Genomic DNA, 27356 nt, shown 5'->3' with positions numbered 1-27356 from the left:
TTTATTGAAGACATCAAAACTTCCACTGGATGAGGAACTGAGCAACCTGACCTAACCTTGAAGGGATCAGGTAGCTGGACTAGACGACATCCCACCAGACATCCCTTCCAACCTAAATTATTCTGTGATGAGGGGCACCTATTTCTAAACCATATAAACAGAGTGGTGTTAAACACATCATATGTTGGTGAGCAAATGCATGATGGACTGCACAAACAGCCTGCCACAAGAGGGAGGAAATGCTGGGTTTTGAACACAGCCCAGCACAAGGCTTGTAGTTCCCCTGTGGGCGGGAGCCGAGCCGAAAAGCTCTCTCACAGCTCTCTCCTATCTCTGAAAGGGGCCGTGTCCAAATGCCTGCTGAGTGTGAAGCCTGTGACGTGAGCTAAAGAAATAGAGGACTTTTCTTGATTGCTGCTCTGATGCCAGGAGGACCTGGTGCCAAGCTTTGGCTCTTGCATCCAACACAGTGGAATGTGGATTTTGACCCCACTGCATTTTCCTAAGAAGGTAACCTGCTCCAAGTAGCCTTTAGATAAACAAGAAAAAGCTATAAATCTCATGTCAGCTTCCACTTTTCAACTCTGCTTAGTCAGCATGGAAAAAAGTGTGGGTTTTGTATTTTAAATGTTGTTTAAGCAGGGGTGCCTAATATACCATGTTCTTAATTTTGTGTACTGCTTGCAATACTCCTTCAATTTTCAAGAACTGATTTCTGAATGATGATATGCTTATGTGTCTTTTTAAATGTAAACAGTTTCAAAGGCAAATGCATCTTACTGTCAAAGTATAAAGAAAATCTTGCATGAAACCTAGAAGGTACTTAAGTATAGCAAATCTATAGGAAATTCTTATAGCTACCAAGAGTAGCATTTTTGTACAAATACACAGAATGGAGATTTGGTAATGTATAGATAAGTATAATTTCTGTTAGCAGTCAAACTGCTTGAAGAACATGTAGGTACCATTCCTGTTTAAAAATGTTCCTGAAAATCACTATGTATTTCATATTGATAGAAAAATAGTAAGTAATTGGACCAAAATTTACTATGTGTAGTAGTTTTTATAGCATCAAAACAGTGTTATTGTGTGAACAAGGCTTGCTACTTTCTCATTAAGCATTTTGAACTGACAAATTTTGTGGATTTCTGGAATAGCAGTTTTACTGTACAATGCCACGGAGTACACAATAAGCTATAAAAACAGTGTTCCCTTTAGAGTAATTTTGTCAGGATCTGGCAGACTTCTAGAGATACAGGTTGCAGATCTGATCTGTATTTTGGTCCGAGGAATTTGAAATCAAAAAATGCCTGCAGAAACTACTTTGCCTTTGTGATGCCGGCTTGCCAGAATTCTGATGCTTGTGCAATTTTTTGACCTTTCATTTTTTAACATTTTGCATGCTGAGCTGCCACAAACAAATGTAACATTTTCTAGATGAGAGATACAAGGATTTTTTTCACTGTGGTACAAGGTCTGTATTTGTGCTTTGACATTTGAGAGAAATCTCTATGGTTGCCACAACGCAGAAAAGAAAGAACTTCTGATTGCTCTCTATTCCTTACAGTTCTGTAAAAGTGCTGTTCCACTAAAGTTTTTGGGTCTCACAATGCATGTATGTTTCTAATGCATGTTTATGGAAGAAAAACTTCTTTGAGACTGTACTCCCATCTGAGGAAGGATTTTGAGGATGAGGTGTTACCAGTAACTGCTGTTCCTCAAAATCTTTCATTTGATTGCAATGACCAGAAGAAAACAAAGTGCTCTCTTTTAGAATGAAAAATGTGGGCAGCACTAAAAAAGAAAAAAATGAAAAAAAAAAAAGCCATGGTATGTTTGAAAATGCTGTCTTTTTAAAACTGTTCATGGCCATCTCTACTGAGAGTTCTTACTTGAGTATGCTGCTTAACACAGCTGTGAGGGAGAGACAGGTAAACTCCACTGTGGCACATACACCCAAGTAAGCATTTTTGTGCTGAAGCAAAGTTCATTACCTCCTGTGAGAGCAGTATTTCCGTGGGCTGCATCCATTATGATAAAACTCAGGTGTTAATGATCAGTAATGGTCATCCTTGTGGCCTTTGTCTAACTCTCTCACTATTTTGTAGCATTGTTTTTTGAAAGCAGTATCCAAACATTTCCAAAATATTAGAATAATTTTGGAACTGGGCAAAACTCTGCCAAAACGAATGAGTCTGTCAGGAGTAGGGGCTGGAGGGGACATGGCTTGCACTGACCCTGGCATGGAGAAGAGCACATGTTAAACAAGGGACAGGAGCATGGGACAGGTGGCTCAAATGGGGTGACTGGGAAGAAGAGTGTTCCTTTCATATAATCTGCTGTCTATAGCTTTGAAACCTATTGTGGTCCATATAGTCAGGAGTACCTTCACAGAGAGGAACCCTGGACTAGTTGTTTTCTCAAGTCTGTACGTGCTATTCAACGGGTTCTGGTTTGCATTCCAGGAAAGCAGTATCAGCAGACCAGAGAAAGAGGAGGCTGCACATTAACAAAGAAGCCTGCTGACTCCCTGCATCAAACACTGCTGGCCAGCCCTTTCACTGAGGTCAACACTCTTAAGCTGGACACAGTTTTGCCTGATAATATGTGGTCTACTACACTGGTATAGAAGTAGTTGACAGGCTGTTCTGGTTTGTTCTGCCTTTAGGAAATCATGCCATAAAGCATGTCTGTCTTGAAGTTAAAAGAATTTCAGTAATTTAGGATTTCTGAGAAAATAGTTCTCATCATTAGTAATTAGATAAAAAAATGCATAGCATTAGCAAAGCTCCTATTTACTTCAAAATTACTGGATTGAGCAATCTGAATTTGTTAGAAAGTCTTAAAAACTGCACACAGGAAAAAACCACAGTGAAATAAAGGATGAAAACCTAGGAAAGAAATTCAGTAGTTGTCCTTTTCTTAAGGGAAGTTATAAGAAATCTTCCTGTATTTAAAATATAATTTTTATCTGTAATAATAAAATTTGTTATGGAATTGTTTTAAAGGAGAAAGCAATGAATCTCCTACACTTCAGTTGCAAAGAAGTCTTGCCACCTGAGGTTATATTGCATCTGGAAAACTTGCAGTCTACATGCGCGGTGGATAGCACGTGAAATATCCAAGGATGCACTTAAATTCAAGGCTGAAAGCTAAGATCTACTTTCTCTGTATATGGAAGTACTGTAATTGCCCCTAGTGAGTTCCTCTTTCCAAGGAAGTTTGGGACAAGCTACCCTGCTTGTTCCTTTCTCTTCCTAGAGATCCTGAAATGCTTTCCAACCACTACTGTATATATTCCCTTTTATCCCTGTTTTAAGCAATAAGTTTAACAGCACCATGTTTTCTCATTGCTTGATGGCACTTCATTGCACCTTTGCACAGGCAGGGAAGGAATAGCAGGTTGGAAATTATGAATTGTAATACAGCACCAAGGAGATTTCTAAACAGGGGAACAGACAGACCTGACGTGATTCAGGGCTGGTGATGGTGGAAGGAATTTCAAGCAAAAATTGAGAAAGGTTTGAAAGACTATCTTGATGACAAAGCGAATTTCAAAGGGATTGGTATCTTTTCTTAGAAACATCATAGTATGAGTCATGTGTTCTGCTCCTAAAAATACGTTAATATTTATGTATTACTAATTATTCTTAATTATTATTTAAGGAATAGGGAGAATCCATGCTTTGGCCAGTGGTCAGCAAGGAAGTTTTTACCTAAGATCCTGGTCACCTTGTGTTGTCTGTGCTGTTGCAACTATGCTGCTGCCATGATCTGAGGTAGTTAATTCAGGGCTACACTAGGATTATCTACATGAGATCTCAGCATAACTGGACTGTGGGGGGGGATGAACTTTCTTCATTTTTCAGGTTATATTACTATCTTGAGCTGTGAGCTCTATTTTATTGCACTTTATATATTTGATTTGGCACAATAATTCAACAAATTCAAGTATTAATGTAATGGCTGTCATGAAGTGTTTTAATAAAGACTAAGATGGAAAATAGGGACTTCAAATGGGATGAAAGGAATGCCATTCCTAACTGAGATTTGCTGCTCTTAAACAGCAGCTGTTTACTGAACCTTCTGCAGTGAGGTCTGGCCTGCCTGCTGGAAAGGAGAGGAGGGGCCAGGCAGCTTGCCCATACTTCCGAAGATGGTAAATGACAGAAGCATGCAGAAAAACTTTCCTTTTTAACTGTGAAATTTTCCATTAAAATGTATCTATTTTAAAAGAGCAACCCCCCCTTGTTGCATCCTAATGTGGCAGATGTGGCCATCCTGCTTCATTATAGCTCTATCGTCCCTGACGTGGGAATACTCTGTGTAATGTATGCTTTCTCAGCATTTATGTTTTATTGATAGTAACTTCCTAGCTGTTCATGAAGAGCTTGGAGAATGTAAACCAATGGTAGAAGCTAGCAAGTGTGAAGCAGTAAAGCTTTATTTCTGTAGCGTGTCTGCAAAGACTCACTCTGTGCCTATTGCAGCTCTCCAGTGACTGTCATGGTTTATTTTGGGCTGTGGGCTGATGGCTTTTCTAAGCTTGATGCCCCCAAATTGCTGCGCCTGTCCTGTGTGCAGAGCTATGGTGGGCATGAAAAGCAGTTATGCTCTCAGAGAGATGCAAAGGTAGGTATGGAAAGAGACATTTTGTCTCTGAAGTGTAAGGTGGAAGAAGAGAGGGAGCAGCATTTTGCACCCCCCTCCTTATCTCTCCCACAGGGTGTGTCTCTGTATGTTGCAAGCCTGTGATGTTTTGTGTAGCTGGAAGTAAGAAGAAAGTTTTCTCTTTGTACTTACACATATTTCTTTGGGACAGACTTTTGGTCTGTGGGAGACTCAGCTGTGGTGCCTCTCTCAGAACTGAAGAGATTTATTTCAGTTCCTGGAACAATTTCATGAGACTGCCTCTGGGTTTGTCCCATGGGGACTAATGGTGTGCTTTGCTTTGCATACCCCAGGGCTGGGAGGAAGGAGCTTGGCAAGATAAGTAGCAGGCTGTTGGGCCTGGTTTACTTTATATCCCCACTGCATACTATCTTCCAATTTTCTGCATGAGGTTAATTAAAATAAATTAACTGTAAGCAAACTGCTGCAGTTTTAAATGCATATAAGATTCCAGTAGGATTCTGTTTATCTTTTCTTTTTTGGAATGTGCCTTCTCGCATAAATGGATTTTACTGAAGACACGTAAGAGAAGGAAATCAAACACCACGTCATAGTAGCACAACAGGGCTTGTATTTTGAACATGGATTTTGCTGTACCTAGATATAATGTGTAAGCCCGTGTATGTGTGACCTGCCTCATTTTTCCCCAAACACATAATCAATACATATTCAGTTTCTTTGAGTAAAAGTAATAATGGAGGTCAACTTGTTCAGCACTGATGCATCACAGTTGTTTCCAATGTCAATTCAAATATTTTTCTGCTAAAGGCAGTAGTACATAAAAATTGATGGAAAATGACCTTCCCAATAAATTTTTCCCTGTATACAAATATAAAGCTGTGGCAATGAATAAAAGCAGAAAAATCTCCCTTCCAATCAGTCAATGTGGGAAAAACACAGGAGATTCCCTTGGTTATTGTGCAGACATGAGAGGAATAAGGGCTTCTTCCATCAGCTGTGGTACAAATCCTGGGTAAATTAAAGTGTTGCCAGGGAGTCAGCTGTGCTCCGGAGAAGGACAGTCTGAGAGTATCATCCCAGTCTTGGAAGGTCCGGTCCTTGTTCTGACCCCAGGGGAAGTAGTTGGGCCTGCAGGAAACCATTCCCATGAGAAAACCCAGATGCGTAGACTTATGATGTAAACTGACGGGTCCCTAAGGGCCTAGCCAAAAACTCTTAAGTTTTGTACACATAAGAAGAAACTTGAAGTCAACCACTTCTGTTACGTTTGTTAATGAATGAGAACATACACCGTTAAGCATCCTTGAAGGATGAATCTATTTCTAGAGTGCTTTCCTCTATGTAGCATTAGACCTCTGTACTTCCTAAATGCTCTCTATGCCATTCCTGACATGAAGTTTTTCTCATAGGAAACATTAAGGGGTGAGGGTTATTAATTTTCTTTAGTGCCACAGGTCCCCTGGTATCGCGTTTATATTTGATCTTCTTTTGTGCCTGCGTACTACTGTGTTTATTCAGCTGTCCTAGAGCTTCTTTCTGCGACCACTTTAGGGCTGATTTTAAACCTGCTTCTCCGTCTATGCTCCCTTTTGTATAAGCTTGTATGTTCCCACTATTCAAAAGTACCTCCTGCCAGATGGTCCCACAGTTTAATGCATTCCCAATTCTTGTGAAACAGAAAAGGCCTGGGCCAGTTTCTCAAAAGAGGAGCCTTAGGAATTTTTGTCAAAGTTAAAGGACTTTTTCAGAATAGCAGTTTGCACCTTTCTAAACTCAGGTTGTGAGGTAATTTCTTAATATTTTTTTTCTTAACTTTTACATTATTTTGATTTTGAGATAAAATACATGCAAAATGGATTAATTTTTATTTTAAACCATCTTAATTGCACAGATTGCTTAAACTTATACTGGCTTATTAAATATAAGTCCTTTCTGAATGTATTTACATTGTATCAGGCATAGGCAGGGCAAATAAGCCAGTTAACTTTTCCTTTGATTTACAGTCTGCATATTGCAGGTGACAGGAAAATGGTTTAATATATAGGCTGGAAATATAAGAATCTTAATAATATGATTTTCACTGTGCTGCTTTTCAATATCCTGGTTACAGGTGTACTCTTATTTTGGCTTTGATTTTTGTAATCAAAATGTTCTAGTAATGGGAAGAAAGAAATGTGTTTAGAACAGGATGCCATCAATAGGTAATCTGCCTGGTGTGACTTGAATTTGCTTCCAATGACACTGTCACCTAGGATCTCCCTTGAGATGTCTGTGACTTTATTGATGAATATGTGGCTTTATATCAGGAAACCATTTCCTGGGTTTATGTCCACCTCCTGTTGCTTTAGAAAATTTGCTTAAAGACAAGAGAAGCAAAGCATGCAGGCAAGGTGAATTGCCTTGTAACTTTATCATATCTTGGATATTTGCTATTTGTTTTTACCTTCACAGACAAGGAATACATAAAAACAACTTCCTTTATTAGTAAAAACAAACTAATGTGCCACCAGAAGAAAGTTTATAAATGTAAACTTTACTGGCTCATAGTGGAAACCACATGAAAAGTCAACATTATTTTTCTTTTTTGTTTGTTTGGTTTCTTTTGGAAATATTTGAGCATTGGCTCTGCAATATTAGAATTCTAGCCAAACTTCTTTGATCTGAAAGAATTTACAGGGCACATGCATTTAATTAGTATGTCCAGTGTATGAAGGGAGGTGACTGCTCCTCAGCTTTACAGGTAATGCTGCCAGTAACTCTGAACGTGGAGGGAAAAAAACCCCAACCTTTTCCCTGCAAAGGTATTTTCACCTCCTAGCAGATCTTACATTTACTTTACATAGAACAGGAGGTATTTCTAATCTCTTTGTAAATAATGCTTTTTCACTGACACCTGAAAGGCTGTTGTCCATGTGTTTGAGTACTATATTTTAAAAGAGAGTAGGGGGTGCTTGGATTACTCTTGAGGTTGTCATACCCATTTCATCATAGAAATAAAGTGACCTTTTCAAGATTGACGTATATTGTCCTTGCTATAGTATGGAAAAGTGTTGGATTTCAGCAGGTTTCCTCTGAAAATACTCTGACATGCTGTGTGTTTTAACAATACAGTTTACTCAGAAGTAGCTGATTTTTGGAATTTCTCAAAAACAGTTTCAGTGTTCATTTCAGTGTGAGGTTTCCCAAATAATGGGAACAAACCAGTTAATGTAACAAGAAAACTACCCTGTAACGCTGCTTTGGGAGCTGCTTTTTTGGGAGGTGTGTGTCCAGGGTCCATCAGGCTCACTCTGCCAGCTCTGACTGAGGAGTTGGTTCCCTTCAGCAGTCAGCTGGCGGCAGCAGCAGACTTTAAGGAGTGGTTATATGTGCAAAAACACAATAGCCAGAGACCTTAAAATCTTTGGGAGAAGGTAGCTGTTTTGCAGTTTCTGCTGCTACCTTCCCTTCTGTTTACTGTTCTCTTTCTTTCTTTCTTTCTTTCTTTCCTCCTGCAGAATTCACCCCGGCCTTACCAGAAGAGAGACATTTCAGCTCTGCCTATACTATTAAGGCTACAAACTCTGCAGACTGGAAATTTTGCTGTTTCATTGTCATCAGCAAATAATTGTGGTATCATTTTGCTTTAGCAAACTGGAAAATGGAAATGAAGAGAAATACAACAAAGTTGCTGTGGCTGTTGATGTTCTTCTCTGATATTGTGCCATTCAGCTATGAGAAATCAGTGAGAGAGAGAGCTATCGAGCTGATGCAAGATGCACGTTTAATTGATGGGTATATAAAATATGTTCAACGAAACCCTCTTTGTGAATCTTGACAAGTGAGGAGGAAATGCTGAAGTGTGTTTGGATCAGTAGATACTAGCATATAGCAGTTAGTTACTGTTGCAGTGATTTATCCGGAATGAATTTTGGTTCAGAGGGTACTTACTATAGCATCAGGTTATTCTAAATGCATTTGTGATTTTCTCGTCAGGTTTCACCACTTAATTATTGTTTCCCTGTACATAATGTCCTGGTCTCCTTCCATAATTTAATGGCATCTTTCATTAGCCATGACTTCTGTGCAGAGCTAGAAAGCAGGCATCATACCTTGAAAGGGTACTCTTACAACTTGAAGGAATGATGCCTGTGGTGAGTGTATTTTGACCTGGGAACGCAAACACTGATTATTCTAGCACAGGCAGCACTGATTAATCTACCACAAGTACTTGCTTCTAATGAGTGTGGTGGCTGATTTCAGTTCTTCCATTCCTTCAGAAATGATAGGGAGAAAAATAGATACAGGAACGCAACAGCTATAAAAATGGGAGAAGCAAAAAAAGTTTATTGCTGTCCTAATTAAGAAATAAAGCTTGTTTGCAAAAGGAGGGAGACTTCTAAGCCTATGTTACTGCAAGGATTATTGGCAATTAATGGTCTAAGGGACTATGAACAGTGGAAGAAATTACATTTGGGTTAGAAGGGGAATGACTTATTTCTATCACAAGTCCTATTTGTTTTCAATTCTAGCCACAATGACCTCGTACTGCAGCTGAGAATATTTTACCAAAATAGACTCAGTAAAGTCAACTTAAGAGAACTCAACAAGACCCACACAAACATTGTGAAACTTCAAGCTGGTTATGTGGGAGCTCAGGTATGTACTGCCATGGTTGTGAGTCTGAGAATGTATTTTTACATTTGCCTCCCTCCCAGTCACAAAAGTACTCCTGGCCTTGTTTCTGGCTCTTTCTGTTGAAAAAAGAAAAAAACAATAAAACGGAAAAGTCACAGACACTTTTCAATAACATTTGTGTTTCAAAAGTTTGTGTTTTATAATCCAAGTACCCTTAACCAAAACAGTGGCATTTATTTTGTGATAAATAAATTAAAGTAAATTTACATCTGCTTTTCTGTGTGTACTGTGGAGTAGCTGAGTGTGTCAGGAGGTTTTAATCATATCTGGAATGGATGCTCTTGCTTTGCATCATAACTCTTCCTTTGGGGGGAAAAACTATAGTGGCAGCTCCCTTGTAAACTGTAGGAAATTATTTTGGCCTGGGCTCGTGAACTTCACTATTGGCAAATGAAAGTTTCCAAGTTGAAACACAGCAGTTTACTTGTCAATGTCTCTTTCAGTTTTGGTCAGTGTATGTTCTTTGCAGCGCTCAGAACAAGGATGCTGTGCGTCTGACCTTAGAGCAAATTGATGTTGTCAAGAGGATGTGTAACAGCTATGAAGAGCTTGAACTTGTGACAACTTCCCAAGGTGATGCTCTTTCTTGTAACAGAATTTATTTTAAAGGGGATTGCAGGAGGTATGTGCAAAAGACGGAGAGCTGCAAGCAGGCAAGTTATCCTGGTTTAAAGGGTAACTTTAACTTCAGTTTTTCCACTGAGCCACAATAACTGACTCTGTGCACAGTCCTGGCACACCGCAGTCATAAGAAAATTTGCCTTATAAACGTGCAGTAGTATAGCTCCTCTTCTATGAAAATGTCCGTATTATTGCTTGCAATTTACAATAACAATTGTTGCTCAGTAGAGCTGGCTTCTTATCTGTCATTCAATTACTTTGGAATTATCTTCCTTTGCTGTTTCCAGGTATCGCTGACAGCGGAAGGATTGCGTGTTTGATTGGAATAGAAGGTGGTCACTCCATTGACAGCAGTTTGGCAACACTGAGGATGTATTATGACCTGGGTGTTCGTTACATGACTTTAACACATTCCTGCAATACACCTTGGTAACGAATGTGCATGCTTTTGTGTGACTGTCTAGTGTAAAGTGGTGGCAGCTCCAAGATGGGGAAAATACGGATTCAGACACAGAGTTCACCTGTGAAGGGCTCTGAATGAAGTCAATGATGATAGGTTTTTGGGGTAAATCACTTGCCATCTGTCAAGTGGGACATGGAAGGATCTGTTATGTAGTGCTTATTATGCTGACAATTTGGGAACTTTTAAACCTTGTTAACAACACAAAGATGGTAAAATTGTTATCCCCTTTGATTTATTAGGAAATTGGGCAAAACAGGCCAAAAAAAAAAAAGAGTACTTAAAATACATACGATGTAGGTAAAAGAGGGTAAATGCTATGTAAGAAGTCAGCAGCCTTCAACACTGTCCTCTCTGGCCAGCTCAAAAGTGCAGGTCCCATATGCAGCTACAGAGATGGGTATTTAGTTACTGTATCAGAATATTAGCACCTACTCTTTGCTGGATTGACAAAATTCCTTCTTGTACTGACTCAGGGAAAGGGGAATTGTGTGCAGAGAGGGCTGAAAAGCAGGCTTTCTGGCTGACAGATAACTGACATTTCAGTGTGTCTTTGTTCTCTGAGGAAGGTTTGTTTAATCAGAAAATTTCTGACAAGCATCTCTTTGCTTGTCTTGCATTGCTTCTCAAACATACAGCAGTCCTGAACCTGAAGGCATAATGTCCAGAAAACAGTTATGAACATAAAAAGCACTGTGTGAACAAGATACATATTAAGTAGCTCACTATCCCTACATTTGGCTATGTGACATGGTAATGATTTTTATTGTGTGTAGCATAAGAAGTTTCAGTTACTGCTATTGTAGTCTCCAGAATAATATGATGTTTCTCCTCCCTCACTCCCCTTTTTAAGGTCTGAATCATCATCTAAAGGAATACACCAATTTTATCCTAGTGTTATGGGTCTGACTGCATTTGGCCAAGTAAGGAACTCTTTTGGATGCTAATCTAAGCAATCTCTCATGCAACTAACAACTTCTGGCCTTATCTTTTCAAAAGCAACTTGTCATTAAAAATTAATTACTGGAAGTTCTTGTTAGTTAGGAGGTGATCAGGGTTCACTCAAACAAAATTCCCTGTGATGTTCCTTAGGGTAAAAGAAGCACTAGATTTAATTATAACAATTGTCTTAATACAGATCGGATGTATGAGTTAATATGCAAAAGTAGTGGGATGTGAATAACAGTTCAAATGACTTATTTTGGATTGACTAAGTTTTCTATGTTTTGAGCATGTGGTGGTGTGCTAGTTAATTGTGAGTGAATATATTACTATTAAATTAATAGGTAAAAAGAAATCCATACAGGCACAGCATGTTTATGACTAGCTGACTGCTGCAGAATTTCTTTATCTGTTTACATATATCAGCTAAATGGTTTCCTTCGAGGAAACTTAATACTGACAGTCTTGTCTGTAAATCTGTTTTAGGAAGTGGTAAAGGAGATGAATCGCCTGGGTATGCTGATAGATTTATCTCATACTTCATATTCCACAGCAAAAGCTGCACTGAATATCTCAAAAGCACCAGTAATTTTCAGCCATTCCTCAGCATTTTCTGTATGTAATCACTCAAGAAATGTTCCTGATGATATCCTCCAGCAACTGGTGAGCGAAACGGGTTTTGGGTTTGGGTTTTTTGTTGTTTTGGGGCTGTGTGTGTGTGTGTGTGTGTGTTTGGTTTTGTTGTTTTGTTGGTTTTATTGTTTGTTTTGGTTTTTTTTTATTTTAATGCCAATGTTTGGCTAGTCTGATGCAAACTTGTGCATTCAAATTGTGGTGTTTACTTTTCACCTTGTCATTTCTGCATTGGATTTATAAGCAGATCCCTGAGCAGCAAATTACACAGTCACTTCTGAGACATTTTCTTTGGGTTGTGTTTTGTCTTTGGCTACAAAAATGAAGTGTTTGCAAGTACTTTGAAATTCTGATTGAGTTTGTTTGATGTAGTCACTGGACTTCTGCTGATTCAGGCTACATGAGAATACAATGAAACCGGGGTAAAGGACAGAGAGGCAAAGCCTTGTGTAGCCATTTGAGCTTTGACTTACAGAGTGTTGTTATGCTCACTGATGGATGGATGTAGAAGGATCTATGTGAGACGCCTGTGAGGTTTGCAGGACACACGAGTGTCCACTCGTCACCTGTCTCTTCATATCTTTCAGAAGAAGAACAAGGGAATTATCATGGTGACTTTCAATGCAGATGTACTGGCCTGTGGCAGAAAAGTTGTTAATGTTTCTACCCTTGCAGGTTTGAAGTTAATGTAATGTAGTTTTTGCGGGTGGCTTCTATGAATTTCCTGGTGTTTGCATCATTTCTGAGATCATGTAAATTAGACTGCTTGTTTGTTCCCTTCCACACCTTACCAAAGCTCTAGGTATTTTTGGAGCTAATATTCATTAAACAATAACAAGAGGTACAAGGTGTGTAGCTGGAGGACATGATGCTCCTAAATGGAGCCAAGAACCATTAATCCCAAAGTAGCTGTTACTTTCTGGAAAACATTTTAAACCTTTGTAATTAAGAGTGGAAAACATAAGTATGTAGTGGGTAATGAAAAATCTGTTAGTATATGTGGGCTGCTTGTTGGGAATTAACGTGCTGTGATGATCATGTCTTTTTCCTCATTTGCATCTCATCAGTGTAGCTGTTATTTTGAAGATTGCTGCCTGATGTGCCTGATACTAGTTAAGCTTCAGTAAATATCCAGAATATGTCAACTGCATTATTAAATTTTAACCTGTATTATCAGGATGTCTTTTGACTTTTTTTTAAAAGGATTTGATTAAGAATCCATGATTAAGGAGAACAGTTGCCTAGTGCCAATATGTCTGAACTGTATTATTTCTTCTTGCTGGTTGCTTAGATACTGTTTTCTTTGATATTTGCTTTCAGATCATTTTGACCACATAAAGAAAATTGCAGGTTCAGAATCAATAGGAATTGGTGGTGACTACGACGGAGTGGAACGGTTGGTAAAATTGTACATACATTGACATCTGCTCCTTAAATTATGAAGGTTTTGACACTTTGGGGGGAAAAAAAGGCAGACTAAAAGAGTTGTAGCAAGTTGCCTTGTGATGAGTACTAAAACAAGTTTCATGAAAGAAGGGCACAATGATTCCTTTTTGGAACTGTGTGAAGCAGTGCTACAAATGTGGAAATGGATCGTAATGCCCTGTGAACTCTGCAACTGTGTGTTCTAGGCAGTGGTTTGCACACATAAAAATAGTGATAGAGGGTGCTTTCCTCCAGAAGCCAAAGATGAATGACAGAAAAGCTGCCTCAGCCTTTAGATGGTAAATGGCTTAGCCCAAGGAGATGCTGCAAAACTCCTTCCTCCACTATTACTTTCTAGTGGGGAAAGCCCAAATTGTTTGGGGGCTGTGAAACCACTCTTGCTTTTGGGGCTTGGGAAGTGTTTGAGGCAAGCAGGGCGTGGTGAACAGCCTACGGCATAACCTCTCCTCCTCACTCCTGGGCTAGTGTTGTTACAGTACAGGAAATAAATGCAGATTGGGTGGCATTTGCTGGTGTAACCCTAAAGCTTTTTTTGCTTTTTATCTTTCTGTTGAATCTTCATCACTTTTTTTTTCTTTTTTTTTTTTTTTCCTAGGGTCTGACACACTTGGGTATGAAAGTCACAGTCAGACTCACATCTGTAAAGTAGGACCACAAAAACAGTGTGTCAGCTCCCATGCGAGTTAGGTACTCATAGCTCTGAAACTATAATCTCCAAAATAAAAATAAATTTTGCAATACAAGGACACATTTTATTGCATGCATTTTCGCAAAGGCCATCAGTTTAATTGGTGGTGAAGTTGTTAAGGTCCTAAGTCCCGGTAGAAAGTAATGGAACAGACTTCTTGAGAAATGCTTATCACCACACCTGCACAGAAAATAAAAATAACAGAACATATTAGTTATATCACGACAAAGTCAAACACTCATGGAGATACAATTTAAAACAGCTGTTTAATGCAGGTTTTGCAGCTTCTTACTTCTAATTTCTTTTTATTCTGATAAGAATTAGCACAAGACATAGGTCAATTTAGTTTATTGTAATTTCTTCAGTAGAGGTTCTGAATAGCTTTCTTTTCACTGCCTAAACTGCTGAATTCAAAACAATATTATTATTCTAATTGTATTTTCAAAATTGCCTGGAACTCCTTAGCTCACCATGAGTTTGCAGGTTCCCTTTTGTTCTCAGTTACACAAGTGGATTGCACCAACTCCATCTGTGATGCAGCTGTTTCCTCTTACTCTAAAGGCCAGATATAAAGAGAGGATTAATGCATATGAGTTTGGGGTTTTTTTTCTTCTGTTTTGTTTTAATATCGTTCGTGCTGCTGTTCTGCCTATACACAAGTGCACCTTCATTCCAGAATACACAATTTTGTTCTGCTAATGGGATGCTCTGTGCAGAAAAAGCCTTTCATTGTCACCCTGCTTCTGCTTGTCAGTCAAATTCTTAATTTTTTTTTTAACTTCTCAGAGGAAGAATAGGATCCAAAGTGAGCTTACTCCAAAAGTGAATATGTGCAAAAGACTAATTTAAAATATTTTCTACATATTTTCAGTGATGTGTGTTGAATGTTCTTGTGTGACTCTTGCCAACAGTTTCCCTGAGGGATTGGAAGATGTTTCTAAATACCCTTCTTTGATTGAGGAACTTCTTAGAAGAGGATGGAATGAAACTGAACTGAAAGGGGTCTTAAGGGAGAACTTTCTCCGTGTCTTCAGGGAAGTGGAAAATGTAAGATTAAAAACTAAACTGAATCTTGATCCTTACTAAGAGGGAGAGAGGAACTGTTGGTGTCTTGCTGCCTTGCTGCCTTTTTTTTTTCTTTTCTTTTTTTCTCAGTGAGAGAGTTATGAGGGAACGTAAGCACTTAATGCAATAATTCCAAATGGTGGGAAAGAAATCAAGATGGCAAGAGAGTGTTAGCAGAATAAAGGGAAGTGTGAGAGAGCGGACAAAGCTCTTTGGAACTTTTTCTCTTGGTGGTAATCTGATAAGTACACATCACTGACTTCTAAACAGAATCACTTCATGGTTTGGAGAATCTACGGACGTACCAGCGTCACAGTCTGGCTGTGTTTGCTGGTGCAGTAAGGAATGCTGACTCCTGCAAATCAATTTAATTCTTGTCATGGGATTGGGCTGCTATCCAAAAGGCTCCTGCCATGACCAGATCACTAACGAGCCATAAACATAAGAACTAGATCACAGCAAGCTATAAGTGTAAATGGTAGAAGCTAATCCAGAAGGATGAGGGAGGAGAGGAGGGAAGGAAAGAGACTGTATGAGAGTAAGGACCCCCTAAATGGTAACTCTTTCAAAAGCCTCTGTTGAAACTTGCAAACTGCTAGCTTCCTGCTGTTTTTATATATAGGGATAAGTACGTAGATATTATACACAAAGCCAGCATATACAGACATATATAGACAACATATATTTCACAGTGATCTTTTTTCCAGTTGCCTTTTTGGGGTATGTTAGATGAAGAGAAATCAGGGAATTTTGTACTGTTCCAGTTAATCTGCCAAAATATCTAGCTAATGCCAAGTTGTACGTGTGGCAGACTGGCATTATGAAGAGGTTGAAATTCATCACACCTAACCAATCTGTGAGATTTAGTAATTTTTTTCTTTCTAAGTTAGAGATGTTTGAAGCTCTGTCTTGAGACTGTGAGCTGACTTCAGGGAAGAAAGCTCATGAGTTTTTTTGCTTAAGGTTTTGCAGCTAATGCATCCATATGTGGAGGGAGCCAAGACAAAGAACAGCCAGACATGTGACTCTTGCCTGTAATATATCTGTACTGAATTCTGGGGAGTGTTTCATAGGAATGCAGACATCAGGATAATGATGTTGATTTCCTCACATTCAGATGTGTTTTTGCAATAAAGTTTGAGTTGGTTCACTTGAAATACCATTGAATTTGCTAGCTGCATAAAGCTTTTTGCTGTTGTGCCAGTCTGGCTTTCAGGGGCAACCTTTTGAATTTTTCTAGGTGCGGAGCTTTAATAGACTAACGGATGTACGTGAAAGTGAAATTCTGCAAGAAGTACAAAATTCCTGTCGCCTAGACCTACATAATCATCAGCTTCAGACAACCAGGTCCTTTGGATTTCCATCTGTGGCGCAACCTTTTAGTCTGACACTTGTAACTGTATCATATTTAATACTGTATTATGAATCATAAGATCTATGGAGTCTAGAAAGAGATATATGGAACAATCTGCAATGCAACTAGTTATCTTTTGGGGGTTTTGTTAATGTAAAGCTATGCTAAATTTTTTATATAATTTTCTATAAATTCACCTGCATACTTCAAAGTTAACATAGATTTTAAATGTTGTAGCAAAAGCATTTAGAATTTGAAGGGATAAATTTTGTGTCAACTTGGCTAAACCAGGACCAACATTGTTAATGGAAAGTATCCACATCTAATGAATAAATTCTCTAATACATGACACACGGTTTTGGTACCCATATTGTGGCACTTGGTATAAATACTGGAGTCCAGAATCAGCAGTTCTACACCAGAACTAGAGAATATGATTAAGACAGCTATGCTGAGATGTTTTCAGATGTTACTCCCTGTAAAATGATACAACTTTCATCATCAGTTGATGGCTTAACTGGAGAAGACCACGAGTGGTGGTGTGTTTTGTTTAGTTAAAGACAACAAGATGGGTGACATGGCTATTTCAATTCAGATTTCATGACTACCACTAGCTTTAGGGATCCATCCTGCAGTACTAAACTCTTATTTTTGAACCCTGACGAGGGCAGTGGGCAACTGGAGAGTTACTGAAGGGTGGAGGTAGGTGTCTTGCATTCAGGTACAGGTGACAAGGCAATGTTGTAGATACTTTTCTATACATTGCTTGTTTCTATAACTTGCTGTTTGCTGCATGTTCATGAAGCTGGGAGCAAGCATAAACCAGGACAAAGCAGGAATTCTGGCTACTCAGAGGGTGAGATCTTGGTCTGATATTTTTATTGCAGTCTGAAAAGTATAAAATGAGTATTTAAATAAAAAATTTGTTAGAATGTTCCCCAGATTTGTGGAAATCTTTTTCACAATTAAACAATGATCCTTATCAATAACAGGTTTTATTATTTTATTTTTATTCTAGCTGTCTAAAATCAGACCATTGGCAAAGGATTCACAGGCATCAGATTAGAAAGAAACCTTTTTATTATAAATCTGTTGCTTCAGCCTTTGGAACACATTTTTAAATACACAAGGTATGTGAGGTTAGAAGCTGCTGTTATACAGAAGAGCGTATAGTGCCATAGGCCTATTCTTGGTAGGATAATAAGGCTCAAACCTGGAATTTTAATCAAATAGTCTGAGATTCATGATGAAACTGTAAGATAGCAGCACTACATCTTTGTAGGGTCATTTCACAGTGCTTGCTGGTAAATGCCTTCTCATGATGCTTGCTGTTAATTGTGATTTTTATCCCATGATATGTGCTTTTATTTACTGATGCGATATCTACAGCATTTAGCCCTAGTATAAAATAAAAGTCCTGTAATTGATCTAAGGACAGCATTTGTAAACACACAAAGTATTTAACAACCGAAAGCAAGGCTTTCTAAAGTCACCTGACACTGTTCCCACCATCCATTTCTGCATTCCATGTACAAGCAGCGTTTCTGGAAGAAGACTGTTCTTTTATTGCTTCAAAATGAAGCTTCATTCATTCTTCTGATAAGGTGGTCTCCTTGATAAGTATATTCTGAATATACTACTGCCACTTAATGAATTCTTTACAAATCATGTTGAATAATCTAGTTGCATACAAGCCAAGTTTTTAAGAACAGTTTCTCAATAAATACTAGTCCTGATTATGTGTCCACAATGGGGAACTACTGCACTGACTCAGAAGTTCCCAATACTGCTTGACCGGCATCAGAACTTGTTTTACTGGTAAAATGATGAATTCAGTAGGGCAAATGTTTACTTCCCATCAGTACTTCTGTTAACAGCTTCATAAGCCATTGGAAAACTCCCATCTGTGGTCTCTTTTCACAGAATTAGTGCTGTGATTACATATTTGAAATGTAAGATGCTTCCTTATTCATTCCAGCCTTTTTCTTTCTACTGCATTGTCACTTGCCTACCCACTAATTTCTATTTTTTTTTCCATACTGAAGCATGGATTAAAAATATATTCTTTTTCTTAAAGATATGGATAATACTTTTATATGACTGATTCCACCATGCTATAGATATTTGTAGTTTATTTCCTTGTTTTATCTACACTGTATTGCACTTGTTTGACTGCTTTGTGCAATGAATAATTTGTAACCTTGTGGCAAAACATATACATGAAATTTAAATAAAATATTGTTTAAAATTGTGTATAGGTACTGGTGTAATCTCACGAAACAATGTATATATTCAGAATTCCAGGAAACTCTGAAAGAACCATGCAACTCTGCTGAAGAAGGAAGGCCAGGGTATCATGAGGGCTCTGGGTCTGCTCTTCACAGGGAAGGTAGCCTCCCCCATGGCAGGCAGTAGAAAGTCAGGTAGGTTTAACCCTGGAGCATCCTGGATGCAGGCAGTCAGCCTCATCTTCACTCAGATACCACCTAACATGTAGAGAAGTCTGAGCAAGTGCCTATGGAAAGGGAACATGGATGACTCAGTCATTGCTGTGAGTCCATGACGACAGTGTTACCTGCAGCAAATCACTTGTCAAGCTAGTCAAGTCATAGAGAACAAGGCTTATGGTGAACCAGACAGGTTGCCCGCACCAAGATTAGGATAACCTCCACTTCACAGCATTTCTCACAGACGTGTGATGATCTAGAAGTCCCTTTTTCCATTACAAGTTTCAATGTTAATTCAGAATGCTTCAAATAAGCTGCTTGTGTGAAACCAATATCAGAGTGCAAATCGTCAAACAAGAAATGGAATCTTGTGCATCATGCAATGATTATGGACATGGTATCTAGCTTATCTAATAGATGCAGTTAGTTTATTTTTCTTAAACGATCAAAACCACACAGCTTCAAACATGGTAGAAAGGCATCTCATTAGAATTCCATTTTAAAAGTAAAATCATGTAAGATATGGCTGTGACTGCTGTCAGAAAAACTATAGTGACCCTTCAGTCTGAGTGCTAGTGTCTCCAGTCCTACTGACAGCAGCTTGTAGCTGTAGTCACAACATTGCATTTCTAACAGCTCAAGCATAAAATGATTGCACTCTCATTTCTGCCTCCCAATGGAGAGGATGAGTCATCCTGAAATTGAATACCTTTGCCCTGCATCAATTAATAAGAGCAATTTGCACTGGTAATTTGAAATGCCTGCTAGCTCAACTGACAGATTCTATTATGGCTAGTGGTATCAGTGAAGTATCAGATATAATTGAGATACGAACTTTGTAATAAGTTCTGTTGGCTGCCAAATGGTGGAATGCAAGTCATTATTTACCTCTTCTAAATGACTTATGCTAACATGAATTCTGAAAATAGTTATTACTATTTCTGTAAATCTCAAAATCTATGAAGTACTTTAGGCTGATTTTCTAAATAAGAACCAAACTTCAAGGCATCTTTAACAATCCAAGGCTCATACTTTTGCATGTGTGATATGAACAGCCAAAAACTACAGATGTAATATTGATGCAGACAATTGATTTGATTCTAAAAGGTTGATGCCAACACCCTTCCCCCAGTACTATCCTTTTCCAGACTAATGGGCTGTAGCATCCACAGAAATAAACAACTTCAGTTCTCACTTGTCTCCTTTGGGTAAGTGGTGATACTAGAAACCAAGCCTAAAAAGTCTATTGCCGGTCTAACCTATGCAGCTGATCTGTTATGTAAAATCTGAGTAGTTTAGTTCTACTCAGTGGGTGACTTGTTTGGACCATGGAAGGACTTTTGCATGTTTTACATTAGATATGGACTACTGAACTGTGCTAGTGCTTAACATCTGCATTCCTTCTTGCATATCGAGCTGCTCCAGCAATATGCTAGCACATTTCTTTGTTTCAAGGTCAGTAAACATCATGCATTAAGTCTAACCATCTATATAAGTTTATTAACTTCTGTTTGATCTTAAATGTAAGGTTTACTGGGCATCTGTACCGCAGAATCAACTTTGAAAAGCTGTGTATCATTGCATCTCCATCGCCTTCTGGAGTGAGGTGCAGTGCCATAGCAGTTTATGCCAGTGTCAGCTTCGGCTGCTGCAGTCCTACCCTGTTTCTTCACTGCATGTTGTCTCCCTGTCCCTTGTGACAGCGCTGCTGTTTGTGTAACTATATCATAAGCTGGTTCAGGGAGCTGATCTAACTGAAAAGGAACTGTTTTCCTCCCTCAGGTGGTGGGTTTCCTGCTGATCACGTCAGTAATTGGGTTAACTACGTTCAGTGTTAGGTGCTAGTGGAGGAGAGGAGCAGAAAAGCAGACTACAGCGACTTGGATTTCTTCCATTTGCTACTGAAAGCAGCAGCTCCTCTGTTTACTCTTCTCTGGATTTATACCTATGGAAATGATCAAATTGCTTAAAATTCTGAAAATGTAACATCTAAATTAAATAACCAGAAGATTCTTCCCACCAACAGTGGCTTTCATTTTCTCTTAAGATTTGTTGGATTCAATTCGCAGACCCAGAGCAGTATGTTAGTGGACCTGCTGAACTGTTTTCAGGACAGACTATGATGCTGGATAACCCTTCTTGGAATATTTTGGAAGGCTTGATTCAGTGTTTTAAGAACAATTTTTATTTTTTTTAATCTGGTCTTGATTTTTGTCTTGATATCTTACCTACAAACTTTACATCTACATAGAACAACTTGAGATGGTGGTGGGTGTTTGGTACTCTTATAATTTTCGGTTTTTATCTTTTGAAACCAGACAAATGGAAAAGCTTTTATTAACCTTCATATTTATTTATAAGTTCATTATGTAATTTCTGTCAGAGGAAAAACAAAATTTGTGGCATTTGTAGCATTTTTGTCCCGTTTCTGTATTCCAGATGTCTAGGATCTTTGGTGTTTGAGCTAGAACCCCTCAGTCACTTGGTCCAGTATTACCAGATGAGCTGTTCGTAGCCTGTTTCACTTCCTGCAACTCAAGTTGCGAAGGTGGCAATTCTTTCCCCAATGTCTGTACTGTTTGAGAAATCATTCCAACCTGTGAAGTTTTATTTTTCTTGTAAAGCAAAAGCAACAAACAACCCTTCTTCCCTAAAGCTGTGACCTCAGAGAGATATTAAACTTGGTTCAGTAGCTTCTGTCATGAGTCAACAAATAGTGTGTGTGTGGGGGGGAAATAAGGCAAAAAAAAGCTAAGTAAACAAAAAGTTCAGCATTTAGCTTACATCACAGAAATGCTGCTGCTTCTAATCAAGGCTTTAGCCTTAATGATCAGAACTCAAATGAGAAGGCACTTAATTTTGCTCTGTTTGTGTTGCTTCTCCCCAAATTGTTTTGTAAAATTCACTAGGATCATGCTTTCCCCTACATAATGGGTAAGTATTTTTCTCTGAAGCTCTTTCTCTACACCTGGTCTCACTGTTTTCATAAAGCATTTCTTTTGCCAGTTCTGCAATGAAAGAAAAGCACAGAGCCAGGAAGCAAGAATTCAAGTTCCCCTGTGGGTTGCTGCTGATAAACAAAACAAAAATTAAAATAGCTAAGAATAAAACTGAAGCTAATACACAGGGTTTTGTCAGACCAATCAAAAGAAGGTCTCTTTAGTCTGGAATACAAACATTTGGAAAAAAGTTTCATACAACTTTGAAAAGTCCATTTGGATTAACTTTTCTGAGTGTCCTCCTATAGTTAAACTCATCATCTAAAGAAACTTGTCTAGACCTGTGCTCAGTTTGTTCTCTGAGCCCTTTATTAAAAATTCAGATTTATCCATGCTAAAAATGTAACTGAACTGAAAATTGATCTCTTAAAAAAAGGACAAAAGAAAAAACCATGAACACCCACTGAGCAGTATTTTTCCAGCATCTTAATCCTATTCTGAAAACTACTGCAATGTTTAACAAGTTTAGTGGAAAAAACTCTGATCCAGTTCTTCTTATTTGAATTTACAAAATCTGATCAAGTGGGTAAAAAGAAAAATAATCTCAAAGACTTAGTAACTTTTCAGTCTCTAAAGATGAGATTAAGGTATCTTTGTAGAAATCGCTTTTCCACCTATCAAATACAGTTATGAGTAATTTTACAAGTGAGGCAGAAGTTCCTTGAAGTAAATAAATTTTGAAGATAAGTGGCACCACAGTGTCCTCTTGTGGTCTTTTAATGTCTAAACTGTGACACATTTTCTAGGAGAACAGCAAAATTCTCAGTTGCAGTATGTCACCTGTATTAAGTATAATTAAGCATAATGTCACCTCTCCCTGCCTTATTTTTCTCCTGGAAATGGCATATAGAGGACTGCACATTGCATTTCCCGTAAGCTCTTACTGCCATGTCCCGTTCTTTACATGTGGATGCATGTGTTGTGGTCCTCTCCAAAGAACCTCTTTCAGCAACTGCTTATCTTCGTCACGGATGAAATAGATCCTGATCTTTGTTAGTGAAAAACCTTTGCAGCCAGGTTGCCAGTTTCCGGCCTGCTTTGTCCACAAGGCTGGTGTGATCCTCGGATGTGGAGAAGCAGGAATGTGCTGAAAACGGAAGTTCACTATGGTCAAATGCTGGCCATGAACTTGCAGAATTTCTGCCAAGCCTCATGTCCAGGGAAGCTGTACCTTGGCAGTGGCAATTTTTGTTTTGTTATTTTTTCTGATGGTCAGCTCTGGGCTACTTGTCACCCAGGTTCCATTCTAGTGGAAAAAAAATCTTTTAAAACAATAAATAATAGTTATGGATCCACTGCTGTGCATATCCCAGCCTTTCTCTTTACACAGTTTTAAATATCTGTATTTATGCTTTTTAAAAACATGTTGGCTTCAAAACTTGCAAGTATTTAATCTTTCAGGTATCAGAGTTTTCTGCCTAACTGTGTGGGAGATAACTGAGAAGGGTTTCAGTTTCCCAGAGATTTTTTACTATGTTAGATCTATGCTATCTATAAATCTGCAAATCTTTCCTCTAACCAAAACCCCTATTTCTGTTCTAACTGGAATGTATTTTTTTTTCTGGGCCATGACCCTGCTACTAACTTGATGATCCAGGATATCTCAGAAATACTTTTCATATCTTATGGTTTAGAAATTTCCCATGGCTTCAAAGCACAAATTCACAGATTGTCCCAGTGACAAAGAGGAAAGAAGCATTATACCAGTCTGTATTAACAGAGATGCAATATGACTATTATCCAGAATGCAGGTATTCCACTCAAGAAGTTTTATGTATTTTGGATAAACACAGTTATGGATGTTATCTCTCAGGCTTCTAGGGCAGTGCATCCTGTGCATATACCTCTAAGCAGGCCACGTATTCTGCCTGGGGACATAGACATTACAGTCAGCAATGACAGCAATAACCGGGCAGGTCACAATGAGGCATTTCAAAGCTTCATTTACAGAAAGTTAACTTAAACTTTCTACAAAGCTTTCTGAGGTATAGGTTATTATAAAGCACTCCAAATGTTACGGGCAACACAGAAAAATATTCTATTTTACAGAAGAATAAAAAAAAAAAATCTGAGTTGTAATTTTATGACATATTTATTTCTAAGGATGATACTTTTTGCTTGGCCTTGATTTTCCTAGTTAGAAAAAATAAACTACTTTATTTAAAATCAGGCCTCTCCCCATGAAATTCAGGAAGAAGGGACGATAAGAAAAGCTGTCTTCAAACACGGTTTCAGATGCTGGGTCTTCCTATCCTGAAACAAATGGCAAATCACTTTCATTGGGAAGGAGTTGAAACAATGTTACTTTTTGTTGTTTGACTGAGGTTAACATCATAAGTTTCAAGTTCATAAGCTAACAATACTCCAGAGCTCATTTACAAGAGCCTTCCAATGTGTGTACTACATCCCTTTGTGAGGGCTGAGGCAGGCTGTTCCCTCTACTATATCCTTAAAAGCAATCACTAATGCTGATATTGATTATACATTCACTTTCTCCTAGGATGGCTGTATGAGCACCACATGAGACGCCGTGAATTGCTGTCTGTCAGGGAAGGGATGAAACACCTTGCGCACGTAAGTCAAGCCTGTTTCTGGAAGAGCTGATGCGGCGTGCGGTCACTCTACTGCTGGGCTGTAAAAGCCAAGCTGCTTTTTTAAATGCTTGAGTGGTATCACCTGTATTAAGAAGCGTTCAAGGCAAACTTGACCTTGCTTGCTTGCCCTGAGGATTTATACCAGGCTCTTCAGCAGTTTACCAAACTACCTTTTAGAAGACCCAGAGTTTCTCATACAGCCTTTTTCTTCAAGTCAAATGGCATAGTTGTTTACTCTGGAAGCGTACTGACCTTTCAGCTGGAAGGTTATACCTACTTCAGGTAGTTCACAAATAACCAGTGGCTTACTAATTAAGAACTGAACTGTGTCTTTGCTTATCTGATTTGTAGGTAATAAACAAACAATTAAAAAAGCAGTTCCTGATCGTGTATCAGAGGGGACATCATGGATTTGCTGATCTTTAGGCCGCTGATTGCACTGATGCTGTTAATGTACACTAGAGTACTGAAAATCCAGGCCTTTCCTTATCTAATAAGCCTTGATTCTCCTAAACTGCTCTCAGTGTTTTTGAAGTGAAACCACCAGACTTTTTCTTAGAAGTGCAGATTTTCTCTGTTGGGGATGGGGTACGTAGAGAGGGGAGAAAAAAAAAATATTATTTTCTCTGCTCTTTCATTTTCACTGACCAGTCTGTACCCATATGAAACCATAATCCCCAATTCCATTTAGCTTTGTAGAAAATGGGTAATTTTCATCCCCATTATTTAATGCAAGATAGCAATGTTATCGCAGGTAAACACTGTAATATTGTAGATCATCTAGTTTCATTCCAGCCTCATATTCATATCAGACAACTTTTAAGCTTATGATGGCCACTCATACCATTCAGAAGTAACAATCAATATTCATACTTAGAAAAAAAAAAAACAAAACAACACATCAGTCACCCAGGTTGAAATTTCGGTTCTCTTACAAACCAGATGCTAAACAACTAAGTTGATATGGGTAGATAACATCTTATCTTTAAATAAGGGCTTTCTACAAGTCAGTAAAGAACCATTGTCTTTAGACAAAAGAAATATTTTTCCTTCAATAAACTTGAATGGTTTCCCAGGGCTAAATCCTCTCCTAAGACATTTGGATATAGTTTCCATTCCAGAGAGGGGAGTTGCTGGTATATGTTCATGAGCTTTGATTTTATTAATTTTTTCCCTTCATGGGGTACAATTTCAGTGCCATTGATTTCATGATACTGGAACGTTTCGTGGTGGCATAGATGCATTTTTTGATGCCTAAAGAAAGACAGCTCCTTGCCAAAGCTGCTTTCAAAAGCAAGATGAGAAAGAAGTACCCAGTTTAATTCTTCTTCCTGAATAAGCTTGACTCCAAAAACATTAACTCTTGAGGGTTATTTCTTATAATCCCTGTCTCCTTTTTCTAGGACAGCTTAGACAAGACACTTTCACTCAAAAGCTTTATGAAGTGGAAACCAGGAAAGATGACAGAAAACTAAGCATGAACTAACTTGCTTAATGGTGAGTTATCATATTGCCCTTTTTCTATATAAAATTCTTTGCCCACTATCAATTAATACTTAATTTTCCTGTTTTCTTGGTGGACTCTAGCTTATTAGGTGGTACTTATTATGAACACTAATGAAACATAATTCAACCAAAGCGGGTTAAACAGAAAATGCTACTTTTTGGCTAATTGTTCCACTTCCCTCTGGGGGAAAAAACACTGCTGGAGATAAGACAGTGGACTAAGTGGCGCACCACGATGTTTCCAGTCTGTCAGAACTAATGCTTCTAAAATTAACAGAAATGCTTTCTAGATTATCAGAATTGGCCTAACTTACCCACATAAATTGCCAGTAAAACTTTACAGACCTCAGTGGGACCATATTTACAAATGTGCTCATTTTAGGGTTACTGGGTGGGGTGGGGAACCAAAACAAACCACCCCACCCTAGGTCTTCAAGATAGCATGAGTTTTGCACAGAGGAAAACCTGTGGTTTTTTTATCTATCTCCTCCAAAACTGACGAGGCTGTTATTGAGATACACACGGCCACGTGAAGATCACTGTTGTTTTCCTTAGCAGAACAGAGACAAAAGTAAAATGTAGGTTATATGAAAGCACAGGAGTCTTAGAAGTCTTTCCACCTGTCTGATCAATACTAAGAGGTGTAATTGCTCTGGCTTTCCCCAGAGGTGGTCTACCAGCAAGTTTGTGTTAAGTGAACTGAGAGACCTGTACCCCCTTGGCAGCAGCCACTCCACAGCATGGATCCTTCTTGTTTATTTCAAAACCCAACTAATTAAAAGTAGACTTATTACTCGGTTCTCGTGAACAAAGCACTCTCCCTCTTGTTTGTCTCTCTTCTGCTCATTACACATTTTTCTTTCTCTCAGCGACCTGGGGGTTGCTTTGTCAAAAAGGCAGGACAAATTCAGAAAGCTAGGGATAAGGGTCTTCTGAGCACAGGAAACAGCTAGTCTTATCCTCTTCCTCTGCTCTAAGCCTTACATTCTCCCATAGACTCCTATGCAATCCTAAGGCAAAACTTGCATCAGTTCGGGGTTGACTCGTCACTGCGCACAGGAGTATTTTAGTCAAAAATCTATGGAACTAGTTTGAGTTGATATTCCCTAGTAAAACGCACACACTGTTCTCTAGAGCTTTTTCCCGACAATTACATAATGCACTAAATAGGGACTGTTTTACTTTCAAGGCTAGCTTTCAAACACAGACAATAAATAGCATTATCAACTATTAATTCATCTTTAAACGCCACGTGAAGGCTACCATATACGAAATGAAGGCCAAGATGCCCA

General features: G+C 38.5%; 1 protein-coding gene across 11 annotated transcripts; it reads left to right on the top strand.

The window, feature by feature from the left end:
- The first annotated feature begins 282 nt into the window (after positions 1-282).
- On the top strand, positions 283-26864 carry LOC142036755 (dipeptidase 2-like). 11 transcript variants are annotated; one of them, XR_012652226.1, is made up of 13 exons: positions 2974-4632; positions 8262-8406; positions 9144-9270; positions 9753-9882; positions 10218-10359; positions 11244-11313; positions 11819-11995; positions 12553-12640; positions 13286-13361; positions 15011-15146; positions 24465-24538; positions 25962-26055; positions 26731-26864. XR_012652226.1 is itself a non-coding variant. In XM_075040304.1 (12 exons), exons 3-12 carry the CDS (start codon positions 8273-8275, stop codon positions 16594-16596), a joined length of 1272 nt encoding a protein of 423 aa, XP_074896405.1. In that variant the 5' UTR covers positions 283-510; positions 2466-2566; positions 8262-8272; the 3' UTR covers positions 16597-18771. The 11 variants fall into 11 exon arrangements, 10 of the variants coding, with proteins under 10 accessions (XP_074896405.1, XP_074896404.1, XP_074896412.1 ...); XM_075040304.1 differs by lacking the exons at positions 2974-4632; positions 24465-24538; positions 25962-26055; positions 26731-26864 and adding exons at positions 283-510; positions 2466-2566; positions 16405-18771; XM_075040303.1 differs by lacking the exons at positions 2974-4632; positions 24465-24538; positions 25962-26055; positions 26731-26864 and adding exons at positions 283-510; positions 2466-2566; positions 16405-18771 and having other exon boundaries at positions 8130-8406.
- Positions 26865-27356: the final 492 nt, after the last annotated feature.

Source organism: Buteo buteo, chromosome 11, assembly GCF_964188355.1.
Source record: "Buteo buteo chromosome 11, bButBut1.hap1.1, whole genome shotgun sequence".
NCBI lineage: Eukaryota > Metazoa > Chordata > Aves > Accipitriformes > Accipitridae > Buteo > Buteo buteo.
The sequence above is the reverse complement of the archived record's forward strand: the minus strand, read 5'-3'. Positions and strand labels throughout refer to the sequence as shown.